Here is a 19,546-nt window from a genome sequence, read left to right as displayed (position 1 = left end):
GTATCAATCATAACTAATCCTGTCTATTATTCATGGCATGATGCAGTGCAGGGACACTGTTACTCTGCATATTATCTTATAGAGTCATATTGGGAGCTTCCATGGATTCGTGCCAAGCACATAATAACATTTTATTTTAGTTGGAGATTAAAATTTATTTATACTTAATTGATATGTGCCATGAGATACATCTATAAATAATTTCTAGCTGTATCTAAATATTGGATATAGACAAAGTAAATGGTTTCTATTTCTTCAAAATAGAAACTAAAGCCTGCTGTACACACGTTTTCATTCTAATTGTGTTCAGCATTGCTCGTATTAAAGGATGTTGCATGTATGCACGCATTTTATGTCTGCTGTGTTATTATTACGGTATAGTTACGTGTTCTTATTAGGTACGGTACTGTATTAGGTCACTTGGCCCATGTGTCTATGCACAGTCATCCCATTAAGTTGGGGGATGCTTAGCAGATATGCTGGAGCCATATACCTATGCTTAAAACTTCGCTGAGAAATGAGGGAGGTCCATTAGCAGACCCAGTTAAGTTAGAATATGAAAGGTCATTGCTATTGTCGAAATGGTCTATGGTCAGTTCTGTGAGCATATTGAAGCCTCCATAGTCTGTGCTTTGTTTGAGCACCTTCCAAAATCCAAGCTTGGTCCATAAAATGTAGGTAAAAAAATGAAGAGCTTGGTCCAGCAGCAAACTTTGTCCATTAAAGTGTCTAAGAAATACACACTGGTGAGCAGGGGTTAAAGTGGGGGGAACTGGGTGGAAAGGAGTTCCACCACCTGGTTTGCTAAGGTGAACTCAGTTCAACCTCCACCACAACCCTGCACAGTAATTCCAACAGAAAAGCCTGTCCCAGCCGCAACCTTTTCTGGCAAGGTGTATGTGATATCATACCGTCAAAGCCACTAAGAAAAGCAGGCTTTGTGTATGCTGCAGACTACATGTATGTGTGACCTACATGTATAAGGAGTACTACTGTGTATCGTAACTTGAATAAGGGTCACAACATGTGGTCAATAAGTTTGTGTGGCATTATTTGTGTGACCACACCCCTCCCTAGTGAGACCACTGTCCCTTTTAAAGTATGGCAGGCAGGGCACAAATTTGCAGTTTATAGGGGGTGCCAAAAACTCCGGCACTGACCCAGTCTCAGTAATGGGGGGAGGGGGCAGGGGAAATGAGTTCCACCACCTCTCCAGGACCACTTTAAGCCCTGCTGGTGAGGTATATGTGTAGTCTCATTGTTCAATTTTTATGTCTTCACCTACTAGTTTTGGTGGTAAAGTGGTATATTTGTGCTTCTGATTATGTTAATTAACATTGAAGCTAGATGAGAGACAGTAGTTGTTGCATAGGGCTAACAAACCTCTTGAATGGCAGAAAAAGTGAGATCAAAAAGAGGGCTTGGGCTAATGTAAAACATGAGGTGTTGCCATGTAGTTTCAAGCAGATAAAAGAAAAGGCAAATGCAATCTTTAGGCACTAAGAATACTTAGTCAAGCAATTATGATACATGAGGTTCTTCGTACATCGTTGGTCAAAAGGTATGCGTTTCCACCATGTCCCAAGTGAACTTAACCAAACCCTAATAAAAACACATTATACTGTGTATAAGTTTATCAAGAACTTGTCATATAGGACTCAACAAATTTCTTTAAAATCTAGGAGACAGGATGAAAATGTAGGAGCCAGATAAACTAATAGGGAAAGTGCGCGCCGAAGGCGTGCCCCAAAAATGTACAGACGCCATAATGCCATTTACATATACCACACACCATAATGTCCATTATACATTATACCAAACATCGTAAATATAATACCACAGGCCGTAATTAAATATTATGCCACATAAGTTCTGCTTACCTACATGCTTGTTGCTATGGGTTTCATGCTTGATCCCAAGGGTTAATATGCTCTTACAGGGGTTAATATGCTGTTGCTATGGGGTTACCATGGTCTGCCAGGGGTAAATGCTTGTTGCTATGGGGTTACCATGGTCTACCAGGGGTTAACATGCTCTGCCACTATGGGGTTACCATGATCTGCCAGGGGTTACCATGCTCTGCCACTATGGGGGATAACATGCTCTTACAGGGGTTAACATGCTTTGCCACTATGGGGGTAAACATGTTCTGACAGGGGTTAGCATGCACCCGCTCATTGACCTGCACCTTGTCTATGTAGATGGCCAGGCGGTCACTAAGTGAGCTGTTGCAGCAGTGCCTCTTTCTCCTGCAGGCAGGAGATGCCGGTCGGGTTGAGCAGGGTGCTCATGCTGCTGCACCGGCCGGACTGTCAGGTGGGGGTGGCCGCAATGGCCTGGATGTGCGAGCTGACAGCCGGCTCCAGTGACCACAACGCTCCGCATAGACTGTGGCTAATAGTACGACAAAAAAAGTATTTGCTGTGTTTTTTTTTTTTTTTCTAAAAAAAAACTCACTAGTTAACCAGCTCCTGTAACATGGCAGTTAAGAGCTAATTGACTGTCCACTTTATTACTTCACCAGGCTTAATACAACTGCTCCTCTGTACATTGTAGAGCCACTTCTTCCTGCAGTTACAGCCATCAGCCATCAGTCTGATTGGATGTGTCTCACACTCTACCTGCTTTGAGCGTCTATATCGGTAGTTCCCAAACTTAGTCCTCAGGACCCCACACAGTTCATTTTTTTTCCAGGTCACCTGTGGAGTTTTAAAATGTGACCATTGGTAATACACAGTGCTTCTGGAAAACGTCAATGGTTTTGGTTCCTTAGACTGAGTTTAGGAACCACTGACCTAGATTGTGGAAAATGTGCCCATTCTTCCTTGCAAAAACTGTTCAAGTTGTCACAAATTTCATGGTAATCATTCGAATTCCAGTCACATAAATGTAACTTGCACGGACTGACCAATTCTGGCCATAAATAAGTCCTTTTAAAGTTGCTGTTAGCCTCCTGGTACCTGTAATAAACTGCAAACCTGGTGAAAGGTGAAGTATTCTGAAAGCGGGTCACGCTTACAGGACTTCACAGTCCTGAAAGGAAAGCAGGCAGCAACAGGGGATGGTGAATCCTATGGTGGATGTGCACTAGACCATTCTATAAAATGATGTGCATGATAATGACATATCGTAATGACATTGTGTATGTCATCTCTTGTGTACGCACTATATCATAGATGATAGGTACTCATACGGGTCGTTCGCGATGTCCTCAGTTTCCTTAACATGCAGGACAATGAAGACTATCGCTAGCAAGAGCCATGCTGCGGAATGAAGCATGGCCCTCACCGCTTGTCATGCCCGGCACCGGCAAGTTTGTATTCACTTGCCAATACCGGGTTCCATCATTATGTTGTGCTGGGTACACATCGTCTAATATTGGCTTTTGGCTGTGCTGCAGGGCCAGTGCAAAGTTTGTAAATGATGTCTTTCAGACATATTGGAGTTACATAACCACCAATGTGACCACAATATATTGGCCTTACAAATAAACCCCCTTCTGAACACAGTCCAGCAGGAGGATGAAAGCGGTTTATACAGCAACCAAAGGGCAGGCCTAAACCTGGCAGCTACTATTAAAGTTGGTGTGGTCACATCGAAGAAGAAGCCATAAATTGTTATAATCCTATTACTTCATGAGGTGATGACTGTAAATGTTTGCAAAAGGCTAGTAAAAATGGCAAAGCATATACATTTGTTTAACTATGTGCTACATTACATATGATGAACCCTCAACTAAAAATTGTGAAATTGTTGGTTTATAATATACACATTGTTCTATTACTGCAATATTGCCATCCACAACCATGCATTTGTTTATGTATTTTCCATGTAGCTGTGATCCTGCCTACTGTCTGGATGTACCTGCAGATGTTGGATGCTCAACCATTCTTCTTGGGTCTTGTTCTTTCTGCATTCAGCCTAACTGAACTCTTGTCTGGTCCCTTATTTGGACATTGGTCAGACCGCACAGGCCAAACTAAGAAGGTCATCTTACTGAGCAACTGCTTTGAGATTGCAGGTAAGCACTAACTGGATTGCATATTTGTTTTTTGCCAACATTAAGTTTTTATTGAGAAACAAAACATGGGGATAATGAAAAGCTATGGGGTAAGGGGGGGGGGGGGGGGGGGGCAAAAACGCAGGAGGTGTAGGGGAACAGGTCGTCCAAATGCATCAGGTTAATTTAAGCTCAACGAGTAGATTGCCTCTGTGAAGTAGAGTGTGAAGGGATGGGGCCCTCTATGAGATATACATGCCATGGAAACACCTTCATAATGGGTGGAGAGAGTACTGTAGAATATGGAATCTCTCTAGTCTTCATTTAGAAATGGAATTGGGATTTGGAAATAATGTACTCAAATATGGGAGGGGAGGAAGATTTCTAGTATTGCGCAATAATAGCTCTGGCAGATATTATAATGTGACCAAGAACATAATGGGTGGCTTTGGGAACAGTACTAGGATACCAATGTAAAAGGGCTAAAGAGGGATCCAGGTTAATGTAAGGCCTAAAACCTCATTTTATAAGGGCAAACAATTTCACCCAAAAGGGGCGTAAAATAGGGAGGTCCCAATAGACCAGGAAGATAGTGCCGTTGGAATGAGAGGGACGCCAGCAATATTAAGACGTTGCAGGCTAGACTAGGTTACATTTAACACTACTATCAGAAAATGAGCTAATAAGTGGACATAGTTCTGGATTGCATTGTCTAGGTGTTTACTAAATAATACAACACTACTTCCTTTACATCCATCATCCATACTTTTTCGATGGCTGATATCTCCCTATGAAAAACCCCTTGGATATGATTTTCAGTATCCTTTCACATTAACACTCTGTGCGTAACCCAGGTCTCTTATTATCTGTAATGTGTGTTTGTCTGTGTTATGGAATTCATCTCTACTTTAATTTAGTATTTTTTTCTCCATTATTCATTTATTGCATAGCATTCTCTTATTCCATTTACTCTTCTGTCAACATGATTTTTTGGTACTTATATGTTAGTTGAGCGCCCGCTAAGCTATTTGCTTAGTTTTCCGTGTGCGGGGCTCGCTGCACTTCGGGCTCGGTGGCACTAACTATAGTGGGCACCCAACTAACCTATATGAGTACAGATTTTTTTTTTCTTCTAACAATTTGAAGAGTTTTCAGGGACTGATATCTGTAGTTAGCATTACTATTTGCATATGGCATGGTATCCTGTGGCTAATAAATATAAAGTGACCACCACTTTACCATTGCTTCTGGTCGTGTCCGATGGTTTGAAACTTCTGGTTGCATGTTAGACACTATGCTGCAACATTCCTGCTCCGCCATGTCTCCTTTTACAACAGAATGGGCAATATTATGTTTGATTACTTCTAGGGTGAAAGCTTGTAGGGGAGGTGCAGTGGCATCACAAGGGAAATAGGGCTGCACTCAGGTGTCATCCACCATTACTGTCACTGTGTAGGAGCCCACACTGCAGTCGCAGCACTATCCAGGGGCAGCCTGCACCTCTTGGATCCCAGGAGTGACAAAAAATAGGGGATCTGGCAGAGAGGCTACGCCCATCTGTGAGACCATGCCCCTCTGAGGCCTGCCCCCATTAGCATCGTGCATTTACGCTTAGTGCCGCACCGGGTGTCATGGTGCAAATGAAGGCACAGGGGAAATGTCCCGGGAGCTCTGTGTATTATGCTCATTGTTATGAGTTCCTAATACTCGTGCCAATTTGCCTGTGTTATATAGTGATATAGGTGATTGCTTGTCCAGCATTATAAATACAAATCTCCATTAACTATTGTTTACTTTCTTTTAAACAACCATAACCTCTTGTCTTTTTTTTTGTTTTAATAGGTAATTTTATGTACTTCGTTGGACTCTCAAAGTGGTTTCTTTTGGGCAGTCGCTTGGTGGCAGGTAATAGCAATTAATAAGATAGTTACATATGATAACATTTGCCTAGGTGGCATGGTAGTTTGAGGTCTGTGTGACTTGGTAGGATGACTTTGCCCAGAATTTACATTTAAACTTATTTCCTTCTGGTATAATGTTGTTCATGTATTTTTAGGTGTTGGGGCAGGAGCTGGTTCTTCAATATTTGGGTATTTGACTCGGTACTCTAGCTCCAAAGAACGTGTGCCAGTCTTTGCAATGGCCATGGCGTGTCGGCAAGCAGGTCTATTGATAGGTGAGTTCTAATGCCTGGGGAAGGCAATTGTTTGAAAATAGGTTTGTATAAATGCATAAAGATAGTGTCAAGGTTGTGGTAGAATTCAAATGAACCATCCCAGAAAACACAATGGTACAACTGATGTACAAGCACTTGAAATCCACTGTATACATACAGTGCTCATACCGAAAAGGAGGTAAATTTTACTAGTGCAGATTAGTACTATTATGCTTCATCATGAAAGATAACATATAATGGAGGAAATATGGGGAACAGTACACGGATAACAATTCAAAACAAATAGTGAATCCCAGGTGATGTACACTCCCGGATATTCTTTGGATATCCGGTATCTTTATGTGTTGTCTTTGTTGCTCCAACGGTGGGAAGTGAAAAGGAAATCGGATGATTAGTCCCCACTTTAGACCATCCGTATTCTATAGCCCCTCTGTGTAGGTGGTAGAAACTCACCTAGCTTTTCTCAGAGACTTTCACATAAAGGGTTATTTTCCCTCAGTTACTGTACCCCTCAGAATAGGACCCACTGAGTAATTCTGACTCCCGGTCATCAAAAGGTTTCTTTGTCTCTTGATCAACCAAAATTTTCAGAAACTGGAAGCCATATGATACTCAATAAAAGGTTTATTTCCATAAAATGCAAGATAAAAACTCTATCAGGGTGCACATCTGCATATAACAAGCATGTAAGTTGATCTACAAAAACTGGACTTTGGAAGGCCAGCTCACCCCTGTGTCACGGTGGAATGGTGGACGGCGAATTAGATCCAGACAGCATTCCCTCCTTACTCCACCAGTGCGTTTCTGACCTTCTGGTCCTTCCTCAGGGTGTTTAAGTACTAAAATGATTCCTGGGTATTTATACCCTTCACATATTATATGGCCGGTTGGTCCCAATGTCCTGACTGGACCCTGCTTCCATTCACATCCTATCATTCCGATCTAATACATACAATTCTCTATCTAATCCCACTAAAACAATCATACATATATCAGGGAAAACTATAGTTGTGTGAAAATCAAATTTCTTCAGCACAATTTTAAACCGGGTTTCCTGCTTTTCATATAGTCTGAGATGGCTGTATCAGTACTTCTGCCCTGTGGAGCTCACACAGTTCCTATGTGTGGCGCGCACAGCGTAGAATGCAGCGGTAAGGTTTCCCGATTTCCTGACCGGAAACCAGCAGTGGTAAGTTGACGGCTTCGCCACAGTGGAACACAAACATGACCACATGCGTTCCACACACCTTTGGAGCTGTCAGGGGCTGGTTTTGTGTGTTTTCTCCAATTCTCCATGTGATCACTTAATCCTAAATATATCCCCACTTCTGCAGAATGGGCTTTTAATACTGCATAAAGTGGGCCACACATAGGAACTGTGTGCGCTCAACAGGGCGGAAGTCCTGATATAGCCATCTCAGACTATATGAAAAGTTGGAAACCCATTTTTGGAACTGAAAGGTTGTATATGTTATTGGAGTGCCGGATCATTACTGTGAAGATGTTGTTTTCTCCTTTTTCTTGAGTGCACATTTCATTCTGAGCCTGTAGTCCTGGAATTCTTTGTTTAAAGATAAAATAGTTTCAGATAAAATCAAAAATCTAAAAATATAACAGTCCTTATTATTTTATGAAAGGTCCTGTAGGCAAGTACTGCTATTTCATGTTCTGGAACCCAGCTACTAGAAACTGGTCCTGTCAAATTCAAATATTTTCAAAATGTATACTGGATTTCTGGATTATTGCAGGGCCTGCATTTAATATCTTTCTAAGATATTGCACCTTTCAAATTGGACCATTCCGTGTGGACAAGTTCTCTGCTCCTGGGGTAAGTACACAAATCAATAATAGTCAATCAAGGCTAGAACCTGTCTCAGTAGGTTTTACTAAGGGTTTACATGAGACATTAGGCTTACAATCTACATTGTAGTTGACCCTGCTCTCTGCCTTCCAATTGCTCATACGTACCAGGAAAAAAAGGGATTTTTGTAAGAACTTACCGTTCGAATCCCTTTCTCTGATATGGTCCTGGTGACACAGCTTCACATTGGGATGTAGGAGGGTCCGCAGGAGCCAGGCACCTATCCTAAAGCTTTTGGAGGGTAGGCTCCTCCCCTACTGCATCCCAGATTCCTCAGTTCAATCTTTCAAAGCCACTGGAATACATTAACTCAGTACAACGCCTGCACATATTATATGCACAATTTTAAATTTAACTTTTCAACCAATTATAACATGAAACATCATGAACACTGGCATACTTACTGAGCGTAAGGGAGGGATCGCTGTGTCACCAGGACCATATCAGAGAAAGGGATTCGAACGGTAAGTTCTTACAAAAATCCCTTTTTCTCTTTCAATGGTCCTGGTGACACAGCTTCACATTGGGACGTTCCAGAGCCGGTCCTTTTGGGTGGGTACGCTCAGGTCTGCAGTATTCATCACTGCTCGCCCGAATGATGCGTCCACCGACGCGAACTCATGGAACCTATCGAATTTGGCAAAATTATGAACAGATGACCAAGTGGCAGCGCTGCAAACCTGCTCAGCTGTTGCCCCATGTCGAACCGCCCAAGAGGTGGCAACCGACCTGGTGGTATGCGCATTAATCCTGGCCGGTACAGGCCTACCAACTTTAGTATATGCAAACGCAATAACAGAGCGCAACCACCTAGCAATGGTCTGCTTAGAAGCAGGCCAACTAAGTTTGTGTATGTCATACAAAACCAATAAAGTATCAGTCTTTCTGACACTCTTAAATCTGTCCACATAAACGCGCAAGATGCGCACAACATCCAAATTCCTCAATTTGTCCCTTTTCCTAACAACCCTCTGGGGGTTGAAACACAGGCAGAACAATCTCCTGATTTAGAAGAAAAGCAGAGACTACTTTTGGTACAAATCTAGGGGTACTGTCCGAAAGGCAGCCCTATCATCATGACATATAAGGGAGGAAGATTTGTAGAACAAAGCAATCAACTCCGATATTTTTTTTTTTTTTTTTTCTTTTCTGACGCCACCGCCAACAAAAATACCAGCTTCCCTGAAAGGAAACTAAGGTCAACCGACCTTAACGGCTCAAAATGCGCCTCTTTAAGGTACTCCAGAGCCAGAGATAATTCCCCTGGCGCTACTGGTTGGTTGTAGGGAGGTTTCAATAGATAAACCCCCTGCAGGAAGGTCTGTACTTCTGGTTCTAACGCAATCCTTCTTTGGAAAGAAAAATTGACACGGTCGAGATATGTACTCTGAGTGACTGAAGGCCTAACCCAGAGGAAAGGCCCTCCTGTAAAAAACTCCAACAATTTAGCCATTTTAAATCTCGATGTGCGTGACCTCTGTCTTACACACCACCAAATATAGGTCTTCCAGGCCCCAAAAAAATTTACCGAAGACACTGACTTTCTGGCTTTCCTCATTGCGTTAACCACCGCCTCTGAGAATCCTATATTCCTCAAAATGGCGTTTTCAACAGCCAGACCGTCAAAATTAATCGAGCTGAATCCAGCTGGTTGAACGGTCCTTGTTTTAGAAGGTCTGACCTCAGAGGTAGACGCCACGAGTCCACAGAGAATCTCTGAAGCCTCGAGTACCAGGATCTCCCTGGCCAATCTGGGGCCACTAAAATTACTGGAATTGTCTGGGCCTGTATTGTTTTCAACTCTCTTGCCAGCATTGGAACTGGCGGAAAATCATAAAGAAGATTCCCCTCCCAGGGGATAGTCATGGCATCCACTGCTTCTGCCAGTGGATCCCACGTCCTGTCATACAACCTGGGTACCTGATGGATGAACCTTCAGGTCCCTATCCGGGGTTTCCCCCTTATTGTAATCTAGTGGAATACTTGTGGATTCAGCCTCCATTTTCCTTCCATCAGTTTCTCCCTGCTCAGGAAGTCGGCCTCTATATTCTCCACTCCTGGTATGAAGATTGCTGATAATGCTAGAACATTCTGTTCCGCCCACAAGAAGATTCGGGACACCTCCCACATGGCCAGATTGCTGTGTGTGCCTCCCTGGTGATTCAGATACGCCACAGCTGTGACGTTGTCGGTCTGAATGCCTAAAAGGGAGCTCTTGTAATCTTTTCTCCCGCCAGAGAAAACCTCTTCCACACAGCCCTCAGTTCCAAGATGTTGATCAGTAAGGCAGACTGTAAAGTATCAGTCCTTCTGCTCTAAAGTCCACAAGCCCTGCAGACGCAGGTCCACGACTACTGCCCCTCAGCCTCTGAGACTGGCGTCGGTAGTGACTACTAACCAGCTCCAGGACTGCAGGGACCGACTCCCCCGAAGGGAATCCACCTCCATCCACCATTTTAGGAAGGATCGAGTTTCTGAAAACAACACCATTTGTTCTGACCTCATGGTCTGAGAGTTCCCTGTCCACTGGGACACTCTAGAGTGGAACCTGGCGAACTGTAACGTCTCGAAAGACGCCATCATCTTCCCCAGCAGTTTGAGGCACCTCCATACTGCTGTGCTCTGAGACCCTAGGATCTCTTGTACCAAGGCAGCCAGATCCCTGGCCTATGCCTCTGGTAGAAACACCCAATGCAACTGGGTATCCAGACCAATCCCCAAGAATTGGATTCTCTGTGACGGCACCAACTGAGACTTTTGTAAGTTTAAAAACCAGCCGTGAGCCTGCCAAAAACCCAATGGCTTTTGCCAAGTGACTCTTCAACATGTCTGCTGACTCCGCTCTGAACAGCAGGTCGTCCAAATATGGGATCACAGTGTTTCCCCTCAGTTGAAGCACAGCCGCCATTACAGACATTATCTTGGTGAATACCCTTGGCGCTGTGGCCAGGCCGAAGTGCAACACCTGGAATTGCAAGTGCATGGTCTCCTATCTCAATAGAGCCTGATGTCCTGGGTGAACAGGAACATGAAGGTATGCGTCCTGGACATCCATGAACGCCAAAAATTCTCCCTGGTCCAGGCTTCACAGCACTGACCGTAGAGACTCCATTTTGAAATGGTCTACCCACAAATGGATAATTAACGACTTTAAATTGAGAATCGGTCTGAAAGACCCGTCTGGTTTGGACACACGACACAGAGTGGAATAAAAACCTTTTTTCCCTTCCGCTCTGGGGACCGGGATCACCACACCCTTCTCTAAAGGAGAATGAGCCGCTCCCAAGGGAGCTGTACGGAGCCGAGCCCCTATTGGTATTGGCGTGGGAATGAATCTTCTTGGAAGAAGACCCTTGAAGGGAATTCTGTAACCCTGGGTTATAATTTCTAACACCCAAGAATCCCGGTCTAACAATGCCCATGCGTCTTTGAACAGTGTCAGATGTCCCCCCATCTAGACCACCGCCGGGCAAAACCCTTGGCAGTCATGCAGATGGTTTGTCCTCTCCTTTGTGTTTGGTTTCTTATGAAAGGAACCAAATTTAGACTTTAGGACCTTTCCCCTGAAGGGCTGCCCTCGGAAAGACGCACCTCCTCTAAGGGAGGGCCGCAAGGCTGGCCTAAAAGCAGAAAACCTTGATGTCTGCTTGGCTGCAGGGACTGGCAGGAAAGTACTTTTGCCACCTGTGGCCTGCTTAATAATCTCTTCCAGTTCAGAAGCAAATAACAGCTTTCCTTTAGAAGCTATTGTCTCTAAGGCTTTCTTAGACACATTATCTGCCTCCCAAGCCTTAAGCCAGAGCACTCTCCTGGCATTTACAGACACTGTGGCAACTCTGGCAGCCATTTTGAGAGCTTCCTCTCAGACTCCAATACATGCTCTGCAGCCGTTTTTAAGCTTCTCTGCAAGCAATAACACACAAGGGTCAGCGTATAAAATAGTGCACAAATTTCTGGCCCACACGATCATGGCCTTAGAGACCCAGGCTGAAACCATCAGAGGGCGTAGGGTGTATCCCACCCCTTAAAATAATGCTTTGAGGTTACCCTCCAGCTTTTTTGTCTGCGGGGTCCTTAAACGCTGCTCCCCCTTGTACTGGTAGCACAGTGGCTCCACCTGAGGTCTTGATACACGTGCCACAGAAGCATTTACCACTGGGACTTTTTTTTCCAGAGGTCAGCATGCGCCTCAGGCATGGGGTACAGGCTTAGAAATCTTTTAAGTATCTGAAGCCTTTTATCGGGGTTTTTCAGGCCCCTTTGCAGGGAGATATCAGATTCTTTACGCTGTCTCATAAAAAAAACAACCTTTGCAGGAGTTTATCCTTCACAGACAAATTTAATGCCTGTTTAACAGCAGTAATAAAATCCTCTACCCTTGAGGCTGAGGACTCTTCAGAAATATCACCCTGGTTTGTTCTGTGTACTCTCCTACCTCATCAGCAGCTAATAATGGCCCTGAATAAGACCCTTTTTGGGGGTCCCCACAGAATAACCATAAAACTTGTGCAACAAGTAATTTAAACCTGCTGATTCCCATAGCAGTATCCTGCATGACCTGTAATCAGTCAGGATCTGTCTGGGTCCGAGGCAAAGAGCTAAAAGACTGCTGAGAGAATGGCAATGGTCTAGGGAAGTTACCAGCCATCACTCTGCCTGTCCAGTAATGCACCAAGGCATTTCTTTTGACCTGCCTAGGGCTTGGCCCATGCAAGTTCCGATGTACTACCCTCTGGGGTTCACTCCCCATGGGTTTCACAGCAGCGCATATAAATACATAATACCACAGGGACAAATCTCAGTGTACAACCACTGCAAGCGCTCAATGCATTTAAGGCTCCCTCCCCCAAGACCACAGGCTGTTGCTCAGACCTGATGTTCTCAATTAACACAGTCCCAGCATTAAATGTACAAACATTATATACAGAACCAATATACTCAGTTCACTTAGCTTTCTGTAGTCTTCAGAATGGGGAAAGCGATGCCCAGGAAATCCAATCACTCTGTCAGGATCTGTAAGCCAGCTCAGCTCCGCTGCAAGCGTTCTGAATGGCGCCAAAACAGAGTGAGGGAAGGGACCAAGTCCCTGCTGCTGCGGGGTCTGTGACTTTTGGCGCCAACTACCCCCAGACAGCCGCTCCCATTGTAGGATCTCCTCGTTCCAGTATCTCCCCCTCAGCTGGGGACCACTCGGAACATGCCTGTAACAACACTGCTGTCCTCTCATATCAGGAGCTCAGTGTGTAAGCTCCGCATAAAATGGCCGCCGCCATCACGGAGTGCCTGTCCCCCATGATCCTCACCTAGCGTGAAGCCGGTTTCAGAGCGCTCCGGAGCCCAGGCAGCTTCTTAAAAGAAGCTGTAAGCGCTGCACAGGGAGGCCAGACAGCGTCTCCCTCGTGCACAGTGAGCTGACAGGACTCGCTTCTGTCAGCTCCTGCTGCGCTAGCAGTGTGAGGATTCACTAATGAGAATCCTCACACTGTGCCTACCTAGCTAGTGTAAAAGTTAATAAAATAATAAAAACCCTAACTAGCTCTACTCCTTCGGCTGCTCCGGCAGCCCTTTAGAATAGCACCCACTCCAGTGGGCACCTAACACGAACTGGGGAATCTGGGATGCAGTAGGGGAGGAGCCTACCCTCCAAAAGCTTTAGGATAGGTGCCTGGCTCCTGCGGACCCTCCTACATCCCAATGTGAAGCTGTGTCACCAGGACCATTGAAAGAGAAAGTACAATGCAGACTGTGCCCTGACTCTGATACTGCACCACTGAATTGTGCCCATATTCATTATATTTAAGGTGGGTACACAATAGATGACTTGAAATGATGCAATGTTGTCAACTATTTCCCTTGAACTTCTAGACAAATGATACAGTGCATGTATGCTGTGTAATCTTGAAGGCGATATTATCAGTGGCCACATCTCAGAGAATGCTGTCATAAGTAATCTTTACAAATCTTCCTGTATTATAAAAAGATCAGAAGAAGCGACCAAAGGCCAGCAGGAACGCACATTGTTATAATGATAGAGCGTACACGTGAACGGGTTAAATGATTTGTTGTTCTGAGCCGTCGCAATCATCCAAATCATTTAAAATTCCATCTAATGTGTACCCAGCCATAAGCTTTCTTTTCCAGGTTACCATGAGGCAGTGTTTGTGGAAAATGTTTTGTGATCATGTCAGATACAGTAGGTTGACCTGTTTAATGACTTTCAGCGATTTTTACACTTGCTGGGGCATTTGTATAAATGATGGCGTGTGGGGGGGGGGGGCGGCCACGGGGGGGTCAGCGTGCCCACAGAAAGGGTGAACGTGTCCATAGAAACGCTGGGCATACCCCTTGCCTTTGCCTTGCCCTTGCCTGCTTGAAGCGAGCAGCTGACGTCATGATTTTGCACAAGAATGGGCCAGATAAAAGTAGATTACAATCTTACTTTTATCTACGAAAAGAGGGGAAATCATTCGATGGTGAGCGACCATCGAATGATTCCTCCTCTATGCGGCTGCTTGTGAACAGATGTGTAAGCGTACACATCAGCTTGCATAGTGTTGCAAGGATTTGGTCAGCGGGGCATCGTTAACCGGCTCGCTAGGCAGCGAATATACGCAGACTAGCAAGCAGGTCTGAATTACACCTCTATCCATGTCACAGTGTGGCTGTGGAGAAGTGCTCCTGCAGCAATGGTGGATACAAATAGGACATATTAAGCTGTTGGGCTCTATTTATGACAAGGTCGCTCTGTGCACGACGCCTCTTCCAGACGGGTCGGAGATGGAAACTGGTACTGGCAATCCGTGTACAATATAGCAGGTAGGCCTTACTCTCCCTGCAAGAGCCATTTTACCTTTTCACCTCCAACCCGCTAGGAAGCTGTGGCTTGTAATTGTAGCACAATCTATAATGGTACATTAGTCATTTTTCCATTCACAAGAATACACACTACACTTCTGTGTTGTTCAGGGCTTTGTTATATAATATAATATAATATATATTTTGCAGGTGCTCTGCACTCACTAAATAACCAGTGGAGATTTAGTTCATGTTGTATATAAACCCTATCATACTAGCATTATAAACACTTGTCCCATCCACCATTGCCATTTCCTCTCAGCCAAACCTACTGTACCTTGCACAGGACAATTATTTATCTATGGAATATGTAGTCTTAAGGTAAATATTAGTCATCCACATTTTGTTCAGTTGATTCCACCCTGTAACTGACTGACTGAAGGCACTTCCCGTTAGGAAACATCCCAACATGAATGATTGCTTTATCAGTAGGAAGGACATTGAATTAAATATGATACCCATGTACAAAGAAATCGGTTTACAAGTTACAGATAAAGTAATGCTATAATAATAGCTTAAATCCTAATTTCACAGACTTTCGTCCTTATTAAGCCTATGTACAAAGAGTAGAATTATGCATAGGGTTCAATGATCCTAAGTAGGAAAATCATTGGCGCCACTTTATCACAGGTGGGTGACTACTGAAGGGTGATCTGTTATGCTCTTAATACATTCTGACAGGCTCCATTATTTTATTATCTCTTGTAGATTAGTGCAGCTGTTGCAGTACTCTCTGTACTGTAAAATAATACCATGGCATTTAAAAAGGGTTGTCTACATTCAAATCGCATTCATTTATTGTCTATTAAATACTTGTCTACAACTCTTTCTTAATACATTTATATCTTAATTTAAGTGTTAGGCAATCTCAGCAGTTATTTTAGTTGTATTGCCGTGGAATATGACACATTCTGGTTTGCTATCTTTATTGAATAAACCGGTATGTAGGGTCCAGTTTTTGTAGTGTATCTATTAGCAATTAAAAGTAAAAATGCTGTATGATATAAATGCATGACTGGAAAGCACAGATGAAAACAAGGGAGGAAAGAAATATAGATATTAAAAGTCGCAAGGCAAGCATCTATTCTAGCCGGCAAATTAAAATAATAATAATTAAAAAAAACAACAGCTTGTAATTGGAAAAATATTGACACTCCCTCACCACAACAAGACATCAGTCATGTCTGCTTTGTGTCCTGTATGGAGTAAGTAATGGTTCTATTTCAGATGTGCACAGATCTTGCATCATTGCTGCAGTATCATTGTGCGGTTGCATATGTGGCCTGCTTCAGTTATTACAAAGCTCCCAGGAAATCTTAGATGACGGACAGAGATTCTGACTTCAACACTCCCCCACAAATTTATTTGGAGGCCATTGAGGATATAACGTGCTGGGAAATAGAGACCGAAAAGTGATCATAATTTAGACTACTAACAACACAATGTAAAGACATTTGACCGTATCTATGGATTGTTTATGACCCTAACAGAGGAGCGTCTTACACATGTTTTCTTTTTGGAATTCTCTTTACGCATGGTGTCATATGACTGGCCACAATAATTTCCAAGATCTATGAAATTTGAATTCATCATCCATTTCTACAGAAAGATATGGTAGCCAGTTCAAAGATCACCGCCTGACCTAAACAAAGCTGTAATAAATTACAACATAAGCTGTATAAAGTAATAGCACATCCCTTTTTGTGATGTAGACGCCAATTTCTCCTCCTTAGATCCTTATGGCAGCCAATCAATAGAAGCGATATTCCTCTAGGAGTTCTTACATGAGATACTCTTATGGATGGAGAGTGCATGCCATATATGGAAACAGAGAAAAACGTATATGGTGCAATACATTTTAATATGGCGGGGATAAAAAAATACATGTCAATTGGATCCACATCCAAGGTCAAATGCATAAAATACAATAACCACAGGGGTAAACAATGTCTCCAAAAGAGACAGGTGCTAAGAAATTATCAACTGAAAACAGGCCGTTCTTAAGAGTGTAAAATGTAGAAATACCAGGAGCATCCCAGGCTGGCGTTTTTGATGTCTCCTTGGCTGTTAACGTCTCTAGCGCGTCCGCCACGTAGTCCAAACAAAACAGATCTTTTCAACCCTTCCTGGGTATTTTTCAAGGCCAGATTGATGTTTCACAGTACCAAATATATATCCTCCTTATTTACCATAAATGGGCTGGCAAAAGGATAGGTGGGCATCACCATGGACTTCCCTAGCCAAACAGAACTGTGTAACTGCGGGGAGCAGACAAATTCTGTTATACGGTCTTGTGGTTTAACGTGACCTGTTTCCAGCAACTTCCGGTCTGGGATACCGGTACATCACCTCCATTCCACACCAGCCAGAAGTGCATAGCTTAGATTCAACTCTCGGTTTCTAGGCAACCATGTATCGCCTCAAATCTGGGCGTTGTTGCTTAACAACCATATACATGATAGAAACGTTCACATATATCAAGGGCTTTAACAAGGTACAGGTGGGAGACATTCTTCACAGGAAGAGGAGCAACAGAACACGAGGACATGCACTGAAACTAGAGGGAGGAAGATTTAGGGGAAATTTGAGGAAGAATTACTTCACAGAAAGATTAGTAGATAAGAAGAATAGCCTCCCATCAGAGGTGGTAGAGGCAAATACAGTAGTACAATTTAAACGTGCTTGGGATAGGCATATTGATATCCTTACAAAAAAATAAGGATCAAATATGGTTTGAGGTAACATGTTTTAAAAAGGGGCAGACTAGATGGGGCAAGTGGTTCTTATCTGCCGTCAAATTCTATGTTTCTATGTTACAATGTCCTAAACATTGTCCATTGTTTACATTTTATAAATTCCTAAAGTCTGTTATGATTGACCTTGAGGAGATGAATAAATAAATGTAACAGTAAGTGTGTATTAACATAAAAACTATAAAAACACTTTTAAAATAAGGTGGGCATATCAGAATTGAAGATGAACAAAAAAAACATAGAAAAAAAGAAGTAACAATAAGAACATTTAAAACACATCGTAGTAGGAACATTCAGGATAACTTGCAGTTAAAAAATCAGCATTGAGCCCTACTCGTTTCATTGTATTAAAATCATCTATAAAGTGCATTTCAGTTTTAGCCAATGTGCATTATAAATTGCTATTCTCAGCTAGTTTAATGCCATTTTATTTCTTTATATCTTTTATGGAACTCCCATGTTCATTAGAAGTGATGTGACAAAGCAATGGGGTTTTAAGTCCTTTAATATTACATACATGTTCCCTCAGCCTGCCCAGTAAAGGTCTAGGTATAAGATTGCATGCACATTCAATCATGTAGGCTACATTTTTAGTGCGGCATGTAATGAACACACGATAAAGCATTCAACAGCTCCTCCTTTTTCATGGGCTCATATTACAAAGACAACATAACTGTCTGTGAAATGTCTGCTCTGGAAATGTAATATTGGATAGTATTTAGATTTGTTATAGATATAGGCAGAGAAATGGAGCTTTCCATAATGCTTATGCGTTAAATTCATCTATGAGTTTTAAAGACATCCTGTTATTCCCGTGTGTATAAAAAGCCAAAAAAGAAAAGAAAAAAGAAAGAAATCACCTGAACATTTAGCTAATGACAAAGAAAATCTGCATTAAGAAGCATCAAGTTTTTTTTTATCTAAAAACCTACAGATGATAAATAGAGATTATATATATATGAGTGCCAACTTTTATATACTGTAGAGGCCATTTTACACCTTTTGTCAATATCCTTAATAGTGGCTTATCATTCAAAATGAAGAATCATGTTTAACCACCGTACCTTCCTGTATACAAATGTTGTACTTTAAAGGAAGGTTGGTATGGTATTGGTATGAAAATGCCTCAATGCATAGGGAGGCACTATAAAAGAGTTCCAGCCCAGCTGCCCCAGTTAGGGCAGAGCAAATTTTTACATTTAGACAATGAGTAAGCACAGAGTGAATAGTTCACAAACTAATCAGTATGTTCTTTGCAATCCTCAGAGTAGCATGGGCTATGCATCATTTATCTATCCTCTTAGGGGGGTATTCAATGTCAGGGGAACGGCTGTCGATCAAGCTCGACAGCCGTGCCCCTGTCCCGTTCTCGCTTTGTTCGACTTGAGCTCGGCGGTCGGGATTCAATGTCCCGGCTGCCGAGCGGCGAGAAAGGGGCGTGGCCATGAGTTGAGGGCGGAAATAGACTAGCTCCGGCCGGGAGCTCAACTATTTCCGGATTTTCTAGGCAGAACGAGCCCGGCAGCTTGTGATGTCGGGCTCATTCTGCGGAGAACCCCTGTTCAATGCTGTCGGGGAAGACAGCATTGAATAGGGCCCCGCAGCCATCTCCCCCTTCGGGAGATGGCTGCGGGAGCATGACAAAGATTGAATACCCCCCTTAATCGGCTAATGAGCAAGCAAAATATAATTGCCCCAGTGGCAGTGCAGTCAGTGGCCCATAGACTACAATGAGGTACTGCCATCTCAGAATGGCGGTAACCCCGGGACCCAATGCGATGCCACCTAATGTTGATACATCAGACAGCATCGCATCCCCCATAGAAACAAAATAAATAACCAAAGTTATGTTTCTGAGCGCTTGATAATGCGTGTTTTCACTAATAGCAGCTGCTTTGGTT

The 19,546-nt window shown here is 43.2% G+C and overlaps 1 protein-coding gene across 1 annotated transcript in view; it reads left to right on the top strand.

Moving 5' to 3' along the window:
* The window catches only part of LOC146064181 (major facilitator superfamily domain-containing protein 8-like), a 97,798-nt gene that overhangs the window by 19,671 nt on the left and 58,581 nt on the right, over positions 1 to 19,546 (top strand). Inside the window, exons 3-6 of the mRNA XM_083177385.1 lie at positions 3,836 to 4,021; positions 5,843 to 5,905; positions 6,057 to 6,176; positions 7,925 to 8,004. Coding sequence (XP_083033511.1) covers positions 3,836 to 4,021; positions 5,843 to 5,905; positions 6,057 to 6,176; positions 7,925 to 8,004 — 449 coding nt within the window. The remainder of the gene's footprint in view (positions 1 to 3,835; positions 4,022 to 5,842; positions 5,906 to 6,056; positions 6,177 to 7,924; positions 8,005 to 19,546) is intronic.

This window comes from Crinia signifera, chromosome 3 (assembly GCF_055691185.1).
Source record: "Crinia signifera chromosome 3, ASM5569118v1, whole genome shotgun sequence".
In the NCBI taxonomy this organism is placed as follows: Eukaryota; Metazoa; Chordata; class Amphibia; order Anura; family Myobatrachidae; genus Crinia; species Crinia signifera.
This window is presented reverse-complemented; position numbering and strand designations above follow the sequence as displayed.